Source organism: Malania oleifera, chromosome 3 (genome assembly GCF_029873635.1).
Source record: "Malania oleifera isolate guangnan ecotype guangnan chromosome 3, ASM2987363v1, whole genome shotgun sequence".
Lineage (NCBI taxonomy): Eukaryota > Viridiplantae > Streptophyta > Magnoliopsida > Santalales > Ximeniaceae > Malania > Malania oleifera.
The window spans coordinates 95,677,577-95,691,710 of NC_080419.1; the positions used below are offsets into that span (position 1 = coordinate 95,677,577).

The 14,134-nt window shown below is 34.3% G+C and overlaps 1 protein-coding gene across 3 annotated transcripts in view; it reads left to right on the forward strand.

Annotated features, from left to right (window-relative positions):
• Window positions 1-14,134, forward strand: part of LOC131152296 (protein tesmin/TSO1-like CXC 2) — a 35,928-nt gene that overhangs the window by 15,373 nt on the left and 6,421 nt on the right. For all 3 annotated transcript variants that reach the window (XR_009135917.1, XR_009135918.1, XM_058104112.1), the window contains 2 exons: window positions 13,261-13,922; window positions 14,019-14,093. Coding sequence is in view for 1 of the 3 variants with exons in the window: in XM_058104112.1 (XP_057960095.1) it covers window positions 13,261-13,922; window positions 14,019-14,093 (737 nt within the window). In the remaining 2 variants the exon portion in view is untranslated. The remainder of the gene's footprint in view (window positions 1-13,260; window positions 13,923-14,018; window positions 14,094-14,134) is intronic.

Here is a 14,134-nt window from a genome sequence, read left to right on the forward strand (position 1 = left end):
GGATTGGTTTAGTTTCTTGTGTTCAATTCTTGATTCTTATTAGTTCATCTTTTGTAGGATGAGAGAATTTGGTGTTTTGATAGTTCTGGTATTCTCTTGTACCTTCTACTCTTACCTTGTTATGTCCCCAACTGATTGTACTTTCCTCTTGAATAATTTTATTTAAAGGCCAAGGCTTTTAGCTTTTAAGGTTAAGACTTTTGTCTGGTGCATCATTTTGAACAAGGTACATGCTAGTGGCAGTTTACGAAGGAGGGCTAAGAAGGTTTGTCACCTAATGCTTGTGTGTTGTGTATGCAGAGTAGCAAGAACCTGACCCACCTTTTTCTTTATTGTTCATTTACTTGGAGAGCAATGGAATTATCTTTTTAACATTGTTGAGGAAGGATTATTCAGTTAGTCCCTCTCTGAGCTTTGTGGAAGAGCTGTTTCTTACTATGTTTTCTTTTAATATAAAATGGCCACATTATGCAATTCCATTTATTTCTACTTTGATCTGGCAAAATTTTTTCAAAAATGGAAAATTTTGGAAAAAGGAACATATTTGTACCATGATTCATTTTGAATAAGTTGTTTAGATTAATTTAGTTTTACACTCTGAATGAATTTGCGAATCATTTAATTCTTGTGCTTGGCATGCATAAAAACAGAATTTTTTGCCAACAAATTGGTCAGACTTGTATAGTTTGAAAATTGAAAATTTCCCTCTATCAAATGGCATTTTTGTCACGTAGCTAGTAAACCTAGATCCTTTCAATGTTTGCGCACACACAATTTTAAAATTTTGACTTTTTCCTTTCGTAAAAAAAGGAATTTATTTTGAAATTTACAAGCTCGCAATTATTTCTTGAAAAATAATCTAACTATTTAAGTTTACTAAATTAAAAATGTAATAGATTAATTGAAAACAGATAGAGGACAATTTTTTTTAGTTAAATAAAATACTTTAATTTAATAAAAATGTGAATGACAATAAGGAGTACCATAAACTGAATAAATTATGTGGATGATAATTTTATTTTTTAATTTTTTAAAATTACAAATGGCATAAACAAAAATTTTCACATGGCGTAATCCCACCACCAATACATGTCTATAGATTTGTGCATAACTTATTAGCTCACATGGCCGCAAAGGCATCTTGCATTTGACTAAAAGGTCAATGGCATTTTGCACATCGATATTTATCTGCATACGTATTTTTTCTGCTAACAGTATTTCACGTCTTTTAAACACTTGAAAATGTTTATATTGGAATATGTTAAGTCTTTAACAATACTTTTTTTAAATCTCTATTTTAAAAAAAAAAAATATGTAATTATATGTTGATACCCACACATATTCTATGTAATGCTTGGGTTATTCACTGTTGTGTGTGTGTGTGTGTTTAATTGTCGGAAACCAAAATTAAAATTGTGAATGAAATCCCAATTTCTAGAATTGGGAATAGAATTGAATCATAAGATTTGGTACTAATTTCTAAAACTAATTCCAAATGATATGCATGTATGTACAATAAACAAACTTGTAAAATACATCGACATATTAATAGGAAAAAAATCATATTTCTTGTGTATGCTTTCTCCAAACAATAAAAAATATAGAAAAGAGTAAAAAATAATTAATAAAAAATCAAAATCCACAGTGTTTAAGGGTAGGAATCAATAACATATAGTAAAAAAATGGACCTTTGGGGTTTAACAAAAAATAATTTAATTTTATGTACATGCTTTCTCTAGCTAAAAAAAAAAGAAAAATAAATAAAAAATAAACAACATTGATAAATGATCCAAAAACTAATAAAAAACCAACTTTTGAATCTCGTGAACACACTGAAATGTCAAAACCATTTTAATGGACTGAATCTTCTGCCCCTTCTTCTTAATGTCGAAACTACACTCCTTCAAGAGTAAAGAATGGTTCTATGAAAGCAACCTAAGGCCCAATTTTTTTTTTTTTACCTCCACATTTTAAGGACACAACTAATGTAAAGGAGGAAAATGAGGCAATCATGAAAAAATAGTAAAAGGCTTTAAAAAAAATTATTTTAGGATTTAGACTATTTGGACTTACTGGATTTGATGGGTTTAAGATCTTGTGAATCAATTTATTTGTTCAATTCAAGAGATGGATTAATGGATTTAGTTAAGTTTTTTTAATTCTTGAGTAAGATTCAAATCAATTTGGTATGCCATTGATTCCAATCATATGGTCTAGACTTTCAACTATGGTGTGTGTGTGTGTGTGTGTATATAAAGGCTTGTATATATGTTTGTGTTTGATTGCAAATAAATAATCTTGAGTAATATAATCACATAATTGCTCATGTAGTTTATCTATTTCTTAAAAAACAAATTGATAGTACATTTTCCACAATAATTTATAAATACAAATACTTAAGGTTAGTGCATGTGATATTGCTAGGACAATACAAATACATGGACACAACAAATCCTGAAAATATAGGGCATAATAAGATATAGACACAATAATTAAACTTATACTATGTTGTATTTAAATATATTACATATGGAATATATTAAATTTTAATATTTTATAGAACACTATTTAGTATTTACGAAAGAAAAAATACATATTCATTTTTTCTTCCTCTTTATTTTAATTTTTTTTACAAACATTCATTATACTATTTATGCCATTAAAAATGTCAAGAAGTTTATATTAGGAGTCATTTGATATTTTGATATCATTTCTATTTTCTATTTTTCTTGTAGTACAAAAAGGAAACAGGAAATGACAATGCTCTTGTTTATGTTGCTTGGTTTCTATTCGTATTGTAAGTTTTCATTTGTTGTGGCAAAAATTGAAAACTATATTTATCGTTTTTAGTTGTTGTGGCAACTTGGTGCTGTTGCGCTTTAATATTCTGTGTTGAATAATTGGGTAAAATGGGAGACCTAACACAATGGTAGGTCTCTCCCTATATTTATATTATGTCAAGTACATACCAATGACCATGATACCCTCACCAACTCTCACTCATTAACATTACACTAAGACACTAATAATGCTAGATAACTAAAAGAGCCATTAACACTCCCCCTCAAACTGGATAGATATCATGCGCTCCTAGCTTGTTACAAATGAATTTAATACAAGCACCCCCAAAGCTTTAGGTAAACAAGTCAGCAAGCTGCATATCAAATGTGTTATGCAATGAGCTTCTGCACAAGCTTCTCCTGAACAAAGTGGCAATCAAGTTCAATGTGTTTTGTCCGCTCATTGAAGACTAGATTGGTGGCATTTGAATAGCAACTTGATTATCACACACCAACTCCATAGATCGAGAATGTGGAAAACCTAGCTCTTGTAACATGTTTTTCATCCAAACAAGCTTGCGTGCAGTGTGAGCCATGGCCTTATACTTTGACTCAACACTTGACTTGATCACAACGATTTGTTTCTTACTCCTAGGAAACCAAATTACCACTAACAAAGGTATAATACTCGGTTGTGGATCTTCTATTGAAAGATGATCTGGCCCAATCTGCATCTGTATATCCTTGAATATGAGTGTGACTTTGATCCTAATATAGGAGACTTCTCTGGGATGCACACTGAGATACCTCAAGATGCGAATGATTGCATCCAAGAGACTTGTTCCTGGAGAATCGAGAAATTGACTCACAACACTTGTTGTGAAAGATATGTCTGGTTGAGTGCTATGAGATAATTCAACTTTACAACAAGTCTCTAGTACCGTCTTGGGTTAGGCAACAAATCATCCATATTTGGTACTAACTTATTGTTGGGATCCATAGGTGTATCAATAGGTTTGGAATCCAATAGTCCAATTTCATCTAAAAGATCAAGAACATACTTCCTTTGTGACAAGACAATTCCCATATGGGATCTCGATTCTTCTGTACCTAAGAAGTACTTCAATGGTCCCAAGTACCTTGTCTGAAACTTACTTTGTAGGAAAAGCTTTAGGTCGTGGATGCCTTGATCATCATCACTAGTGATCATAATATCATCCACATATACAATAAGAAAAATCTTGTCGGATGGAGTATGATGATAAAATATAGAGTGATCTACTACACATTGTTAGAGGCCAAACCCTAGTACTACAACACTAAATAAGCCAAACCATGCTATGGGAGATTGTTTTAATCCATATAATACTTTTTGAAGTCGACACATTGAGCTTGACTACTCTTGAGCAACAAACCCAGCTGGTTGCTCTATATAGGGCTCCTTCTAAAGATCACCATGTAGGAAAGCATTCTTCACATCTAATTGATGTAGAGGCTAATGACAATTAGTGGCTAAGGATATGAACAAATGCACTGTGGCAAGTTTAGCGATAAAAGAGTGTGCCTAAATAATCCAAACTGTACACCTAAGTATATCCCTTAGCAACAACGTGGCCTTCAACCATAGAACCATTAGGATTGACTCACGTTGTACACCCAACGATAACCAACCAATGACTTATCAAGAGGAAGAATCCCAAGTATCATTATCATGTAGTGCACACATCACTTCAACCATTGTAGTGCTCTCCACCTAGAATGGGATAAGGCTTTAGAAATATATTTTAGAAAAGCAATAGAAGATAAAGTACATTTGATAGCATAAGGATCCAACTTATACATTCCTGGAGTTAATTGATGGACAAAGGATACCTAGCCAAATTTATGAGAAAGGGAGAACGAAGGAGTCTTAAGGAAGATAATTGAATATAGGATTTTACCACCAAGGATAGAGGATGGCATTTTTTATTGATGAGGGAGCAAGTTGTGACACAACATCACTTCATAAAACTTTGGGGACATTCATTTGATACAAAAGAGTACAAGTGAATTTGAGAATATGTTTGTTTTTCCATTGTGCAACTCCATTTTGTTGCGGAGTGGGCACAAGATGATCGATGGATCATACTAGAATTAGTCATATGGGTGGTGAATTGATATTGAAATACTCCTTAGTATTATTTCTATGAAGTATCCTTATTGGCATATCAGACCTAGTCTTTATTTGAGAACAGAAAGCACAAAAGATACTAAACATATAAGAACAACCTTTCATTTAATACAACCAAGTCATCCTGGAGTAGTAATTGACAAATGTAACAAAGTATTGAAACCCCAACTTTGACGTGAGATAATGGGGACCCTAAACATCGGAATGGACTGGCGTGAAAGGACTAATTGCCCTTTTGTTAACTCGAGAAACAAAGGCAACAAGATGATGTTTTCCTAATTGACAAGACTCACACAAGATTAGACATAGAACTCAACGTAGGAACTAGTTGTTTCAACATGTACAAGGATGGGTGACCAATGCGACGGTGGATTTGAAGTGGTGAAGCAACAATTGTGCAGGAAGAGAGCGATTCAAGGTAATAAAGCCCACGAGCCTCATATCTTGTGTCAATTATCTTCCTCGTCTTCAGATCTTGAATAACCACAAAATGATGAAAGAAGGTTACAAAAGAATTTAGTGACTTCGTAAGCTTACTAATTGACATGATATTAAAGGGGAATTTAAGAATGTACAAAACAAATGAAAGAGAGATGGAGGGAGTAGGATTTACTGTTCATATCCCCTTAATTGTAGGAGTGGACCCATCAGCAAGGGTAACCTGAGGTAGATTTTTAGGATACTGGAGGGCAGAGGGTGGAAAAGAAGTTGGTTGCACTTGTCATATGGTCAATGGCAGCAGAGGATAACCCAAGGACTAGTGGGAGAGATACTAGATGACATACAAACTATAGGATTACCTTTTTGGGGCAAAGGATGCAATGTGATAAGAACCATATGATGCTTGTTGAGACAATTGATATTGTAGAAAATACTCCTTTGACTCAAACAAGTGACTAACAAGGGAACCATACTTTTGGGATTTGTAAAGTCCATTCCAACACTCACAAACTTAGACCAATGATAGCAAGATTAATCACTGGAACAATTGGAACAACCATGAACAAGGTGGCTCACCATGAATGAGTCACAAATAAATCAGCACAAGGCTGCCGCAGCACCAAGAAACTTAGACACAGCCCCAAGAAACCAATAATCATCACCGGAACAAATTGGAGCAGCCACGGACAAGGTGACCCACCATGTATGAGACACAACTAAGCCAATATAAGGCTTCCACCACATCAAAAAACTTACAGCCCCTAGAAACCATCACACAGCTCTAACAGTACCAAACAACCATTAATCATCACTGAAACAATTGGAGCAGCCACGGAGAAGGTGACCCACCATGTATGAGACACAACTAAGCCAACATGAGGCTTCCACAGCATCAAAAAACTTACAGCCCCTAGAAACCATCACACAGCTCTAACAGTACCAAACAACCATTAACAGAGTGCTTCGAGTGAACAATTGAAAAAGTTGAATATTTTGAACAACATACATGACAAACAGCTTGATATTATGATGCATGGAGGTATTTAGAACATTTTGGAGGAAATAGGAGCAGACATCATGCTCAAAACACTCTCATGCATTGGTGCCTGGAGTCGGAGTTGCTAGCTTCCAGCCGGCGTGTGGGACACTCCCCGGCTGTGAAATTTCATATGGCAATAGATCGGTTGGTTCTGAGGGTGGCTATATGGTTATTTTTGCATAATATAGGATGTTTCTTTTTTAAAAGGACAGCAGTGTCCAGGATTTTCTGGAGAATGCAGTATTTTCCAGCAGCTCCTGGACTTTGCTTTTGATCTTTGGTGGTGCGAATTATCCCTCTACGGCAGCAGGTTTGAGGTTTAGGATTTGGTTTAATCCAATTTTGTGGATTAAATCATTCATTCTACACACAATTATAATTAAAATTAAAATTAAATGATCATGTGAATTTAAAATATAATTAAAATAAAAGTATCAATGAGATTTTTAAAAAATTGAAAAAAAACCATTAAAAAATTGGTATTCAGTTTTCATTAAAGTTGGATTGTTCTTGGAACACCAAAAAGTGAGTTTTAAGCAAGGTTTGAAAACTTGGATGAAAAATCCGCCGTAAAGCCATTAGGTCGATCGGCCAGTGATGTTAGCTTGACATAATAATATATACTATTTATATGGTTATATGTAAATATCTATGTTATAAAAATAAAATTACCTCGATCCCATATACAATATATATTCTTTTGGATGAGAAAAATTTTATTGAAGAATAAAACAACGTACAAATATAGGAGGACAAATTGCCCTCTAAATAACAAAGAGCAACAACCAAAGAGATTACAAAGAGCTGCACTTCAATCTCATTGAAGGTCAGTCAGAGACAAACTCTCCAAAATTACAAATGAATGGACTCAGAAAGATTACAAGAACATAACCCTACCCCATAACTAACTAGGAGGGCTTATGAACCTTGAAGGTTCTTGCATTCCTCTCTATCCAAATTCCAAAGGGTCCACAAGACCACAAGATAGCGAAGGCTGCACTCTGCCATAAAACGCTGTCCTTCCTACTTGAGTAAAAATCACATTGTCTCACAAGGAAGAGATCTCGCACATTTCAAGGTACCACCTATGCTTCATCAAATTAAGAAAAGAGAGTTCAAAAAGTGGGTTGCCAGTTGCCACATGACAATTGAGGAAAAGGTGAGCGTTCATTTGACTATACTTGTGGTACATCAAGCTCACTTTAGGACTAAGAGACTTAGAGGATCTTCTTGTTTGTAACAAATTATGCATATTGATTCTATAGAAGTTGCAGTCTAGAAGAAGGTCAAAATCTTAAAAGGAACCTTTGCCTTCCAAATGATGTTGCTTCAAGGGAAGAAATTGGGAGAAGGGGTTTGTAGGAGGTGGAGGCAAAAAAAAATTAGTAAAAGATGACTTGAAGAATCACCCTCCCAAAACCTCTTATCATCTCGAAGGGAGCAAAACTATCTACTATAGTAAGCAAGGTGGTAACCTCATCGATCTTTCTTCACTGAGATTCCTAGACACTTCCCTCCCCCTAGCATTAAACAAATGAGGCTCTGCTCCAAAGTATTCTCACCCAAGCAAACATCCTCAAGAAATTGAACGTATTACAAAGATGTTGATTGAAATAAAAAATTAGCCAATTAAAACGAAAAATTATCACTAATGGACATCTTTATTATTTTTATAAAATATTTTTGAAAATTAATATTTAATATTATATTATTATTTTAGTCGAACAAAAATTTATTTTTGAAGCTCTTACGTCTGTTGTCATAAAATTTCTGTTGTTTCTTGTTATTACTTATATTATTGACCCCATAATATAATGAAAAACCTCAAGTGGCACAGTGGAAAGCCACTCTTTGTTCTTCCCAAAGGTTCCATCTTTGAGTGATGGCAGAGCCATCTGACACAATTTTTTGCATTTAAGCAAGGGGCCAAGTTGACTAGCCTTTGACCTCGGCTAAAACTGTTCATGCTGATTTTTTGGATCCATGCTGGTTCACCTCATTTCTAGTTCTATGACATTGGACATGACTGGGTCAGATTAGCCCATTCTGTTTGGGTTTAAAACCATGTTTTAAGATATAATACTTAACTAAAATAAGAATAATTAATTTTTGTTTTAATTATAATATTTTCTAAGTATATTCTTTTGCATTTTCATTATCGTAATCATGAAGGGGAGCTTAGGTGCAACGGTAAGGTTGTAACCGTGTGACCTGGAAGTCATGGGTTCGAGGTGTGGAAACAGTCTCTTGCAAAAATATAAGGTAAGGCTGTATACTAGACTCATTGTGGTCCGTCCCTTCCTTGGACCTCGCATACGCGGGAGCTTTGCATAATGGTTGCGGGTGTCGCGAGTCGCGGGAAATGTCGGTGTTGCGTAACGGTCGTGAATTTTTTTCATGCATGCATAACCATGCAAAATTGAAAAATAAGCATAAAAGTCCCTAATACATGTTTTTTAATGAATTTTGATGGCTTTTATTCAACCTACAAATGTTTTTAAAAAGACAATATGATTTTTATATTAATTTTAGTGTGCTATTTACAAAAAAAAGGCATATTTTTTTTTTTTTATAGTTTGCATTACTCTAATGGGTAAAAAATGTAGAAATGTGATTAAAATGAAGAATCAATTAATTAAAGACACAAAGTTACTAAAAATGAGTCAACACTCGATATACACATACATCATACATGAATTTTAAAAATGATTGATGTCAAATATCAATAGTTGAATACATGAATACAATTTTACAAATTTATAATATAACACATGTCACCACCAAAAAGAATGATATGGAGGGTCTTCATATTCTGCATCTCTATCTTGAGATTGGGATTGGGAATTATATCCCCACCCTTGTGGAAATACATAGCTAAATAAACCCAAGTTTACTTCATTTCGTTGTAGCTCCTAAAAATCTACTAGTGGTGAAAATCCAACTGATATAGGAGGTGCATGATCTCATCCTTAATCATATCCTGAATAATATTCATAAGTTAGGGCTAGGGCTGGCTCTGGGTAGTGTAGAAGAAGACTCACTAGATCCTGAGATTCCTGACCCATTAGGATAAAGATGAGACGCATAATATGGATCATAGTGTTGAGAATCTTAAGATGGTGGATATGTTGGATGAGATCCATATGATTGTCATGATGTATCATTTAAACCAAAGTCTCCAAGACTACGAACCACACCATATGAATCTTCAGCATAATCACAATCTCGGTGTTGGTGGCTTCTTTTAGTTTGTGCACTATGACTCTCACTAGGGTCACCACTAGTAGCACTCCTTATCCTGGGTTGTGAAGATTGGTACCCTGGAGGAATATACCCAAGTCATAATTTTCGGGTATATCATGTTGTCCATAACGACTTGAAGGATATGTATCCCCTACATATGATGTCCCTATATCATACCAATAATTTTGGGCCTGTTTATTGACTGCCCTTGTTCAGTTCTTTAACTGAAGCCCAATTAGCCATGAATGGCCTTTAAAATTTGAAGTATTAAATTGGGCTACCTTGGTTTTGTTTGCTCAGAGGTCAAGACCGAGCCAAGCTTGAGTCGAGCCCGAACTTTGATTAAATTTTTTAGCTAAGCTCGAGCATGATTTTTGCATCTCAAATTGAACTTGGCTCGAGCTCGAGCTGAGCTATTCTTATTTTGAGCCAAGCCTGAACATGTTAAAGCTCGGCTTGGCTTGGCTCGTTTGCAGCCCTAGTTGGGTTGAAAGGGTGATATGAAACGAAGGAAGTTACAGACGTGGAATCTGTGGAATTGAATTGATCCAGCTATGATACCAAATGATGCAGAACAGCAGTAAGGAGTTACTGCCAAGAGAGATACTAGAAGAGAAATAGTGGAGCGGAGAAGGGAAGAAGAAGAAGAAGAAGAAGAATGAGATAAAACATGGGGGAAGCAACTCGCATACATCCAATATTCATCCTAAGAACTAGCTCATACATGACTTTCACACCATATTTATCAGAAAGCCTGAATTAAAAGGTTATGTTAAATCATTAAAGATACATAAAATTACAAATAAACCCCTAAAATGCACATATATTACAAACAACCCCCAGATTAACATAGTCATACTTAATTACTCCTAAATCTATTGTGCTGAAATCCAATAATTCCCCTTTAACCCGTGTAATCAATTCCCTTTTGCCCCACCAAATATTGTTATGAGAGCTTGGTCAAGCCTATGCTATAGCTTGTGAAACAAATAGACTTTTGTCTAAAAGGATATTTTTTGACAAAATATTTAGCCTATTTATCTTTGCATAGAGATTTTGCAATAATTTAATACTAGACGTGTGATTTGTTTATATAGGAATTAATTTTAAATCTTTTTTTGTATGCTAAGATCAAATTTAATTTCTATAAAAGTAATTTTTTTTTGTAGGAATATTCTTAACTCTTTGAATCTCATGTTGGTGAGTCATACTTTTGATACGTAAAGTATTAAAATAATATGTATATTTATATATATATATATATATATATATATATATATATATATATATATATATATATATATATATGCAATTAGTTCATGGGGACGGTAAGCTAATTCAATAATTTTCATACATAATTTTTATACATATCATTAGTTAAACATTAATTTAAATTGTGATTTGTAAACCAAAATCTTTATAGCTTTTTTTTTTTTAAATACTTAATGGTCTATTAGTGAGCATTTTATAATTTCAAATAAATTTGACCTTTGTTATTTGGGATACTATAGTCTTTGATTTTATTCCTAATATTTATCTTTTTGAAGTTAGATAATTGTTTGTGTAAATGATGTTAAACACTTTACAGTAGTTTTAGGAAATGCCGCAGAGGGTTTCTTATTCTATTTCGGGATATATCTTCTTCATTCAGCATTTATGACACTATTGCTTTCATATCATTTTTTTAAGCAAATGGATTTTTTTTTTCTTTTTTTTTTTCTTTTTGGTAGAAGAATTATCCTGTCCAAAAAGAGTATGCTAAATGTATTTTTTTTCTTCTTTTAGTTGAATTTAATTATTTTTAGCAATGCTTTATCTTACTGTGATAGGGATATTTTTTTTTAAAACCAGACACATTCGTTTGTAACTGATTAAAACTACTCAATTACAGAAATTTTTAATAAAAATTTTAAAATTCTGAAATTAAATAATGTGTAATACTGGTACGTGCATAGCATTTGCTCAACTGTTTTGTGTGTGTGAGAGAGAAAGAGTGCGAGAGTGAGAGATAGAGGATGGTGGTTTTATTTGCACCTTCACACATCTTGCTTAATTCCATTTAATATGACATATAAAATCAGCATAAATAGTTTTTGATTTGCATTCCCACTTTACTGTCATTCAAAATTTCATTTTAGTCCTCCATGCATACTATGTGCATGTTTGCCAAAAATTTGCATCTGCACACGTGTGTTCTTTTGATCTTAGGGAAAAAATAAAAATAGAAACAAATAATCCGTGTGAAAGTAAATGACATAAAAACTAAATTACATAAAAAATTCAATCCTATGCTAAAGAAGCTTTAGTTTCACTTTATTGTTTTGGGTACACGACCTGCATGATTCACGAACCAAAAACTAGTGTGCGCGTGTAAAAATGTCATGTTTTTTTAAAAAATAAAAAAATTATTAAATGATAAAACCAAGAACCAGAGTACATGAATTAGAGGACAAGCAGTCCTCCCCAGAAAACTAGAAAAGCAGGAAGAAGCTATATTACGGCAAAGAAAACCAAAAAGCAGAAAACCCAATACAAGTAGCCATTGCAAAAGCTCAACCCTCTAGTCTCTTATGAGGTCGGCCAGCATTAAATCCCAAAAGAAACTTAAGGAGTGCACCCAAAAAGAGGTGAGGAAGTTCACTCTATCCCATAAAAGTCGTGAAGAGTTTAAATGGCTTTTAAAGATTCTAGCATTCCCCTCCAACCACAAGGTCCAAAAAATGGCAAAAACAGCTGTACTTCAAAGAGCTCCACCATTTCTATTCTTTCCAAAACCCCTGAACTAAACTGAAAGCAGCTTTCCCACCTTTCCTGGGGCAACCACTCTTCCCCCGCCAATGAAAAAAGGGCATTCCAAAGCTGTGATTCCACTCTGCAGTGCATGAAAAGATTGATATTGTTTTGTTGCTTTCACAATGCATTATACATTATAAAAATGTCAGGACTGACAGCCTTATAGGGCCTTCTGCTCTGAAGCAATCATGTGTGTTAATCCTTTCCAGTATCATGGTTCAGGCAAAAGTCCGAATCTTCCCAGCCACCTTAGCATATTATATCATATTATAACTTCTCAAGAATTATGTATCCACATACACTCGCATCTGTATGATGTATAATAATTTTTGCATAATTTATCTTCACAATTCACATCCTTACACCCATACCTTGTATACATGTATCTATGTGTGTTTCGTAGTAGATTGATATCAAGAGAAGTATTAAAATGAGTAGACCAAACTCGTTCTGTGCCTTTTATAGGACTAATCAGACACTGTTTTTAAGATGACAAAATAAAATAAAGAAGATTTCGTATTTTGATTCTCAATGAAGGCATAGGAAACTGCAAAGATAGTTTTTAGCATGTCAATTTTATAAGGATAGTAGTAGCTAGAGCCCATGATACTGATGCTGTTGTAGCAGCTGTATTCCTTTTTGAGTCTCAAGAATCATCCTTGTTTTATTGATACTAGTCCATCAAAGTAAGCTAAACAATAAGGCCTTCGATTTCTTTCCCGTTCATTTTTTGAAATTATCAAATGCTTTAGGATTTCCATTTTGCAGTAGAATAATTGCAAGAGTCAATGTAGGCCAGTCAACACCGAGACATGCTTAGGCGCTGTCTTCAATTTGAAGATGCTGAACCAAACCCTACTACAAACAGCCCAAGCTCTTGGAATTTGACCACTCCTGTAACTAATTCAAGCTTGCCTGTTAGTGATTCACCACATGAAGAATTGACTGCAGCTTCCTCTGGAAACAAGTCCATGCATTTGCCCCAACCGATGGTCACATTGCTCTCTTCGCGAAATACTGGGAAGTCTTTCTTTTCAGTTCCCAAGCCATCAGGTATCGGATTGCACTTGAATAGCATTGTTAATGCTTTGCCTATGGATTGCAGTGCAACAGCAAGCATGAAATTAGCCGAGAAGAATTATTTGAGTGTACAAAGAATGAACTCAGAAGTTCTTATGAGCCATTCCTTATTTGACGATATGAAAGGTAGCACAATATCATCAAATGGATTTGAGAAATCTTCAACTAGCACAGAAGATGAGAGGCATGATACTGAGGGCTCAATTGGACAAAGTTTAGCTGCATCCCAGCATCCCCACAGTATGAAACCTTTGAGCAGTTCTCTGCTGTTGAAGCGAACTGAGCTTTCTGAAAGTTCCCATGATAAGAGGAAGTCTAATTCTGAACATGCTGACAATTTTGAGGAGTTCAACCAAATAGGCCCCCCAAAAAAGAGGCAAGACTGCATGTTACTGAAGAATTTTGATAATGTTAATTGTCAGTGCATTTATCAGGATTACTGGTTATATTTATATTTTTAATTTTATTTTAGGATGAAGGCATCTAGCACTGGTGATGGTGATGGCTGCAAACGTTGCAATTGCAAGAAATCCAAATGTTTGAAACTGTAAGTCGATTATCTTTGATGCCTCACTTGTGTATCAATAT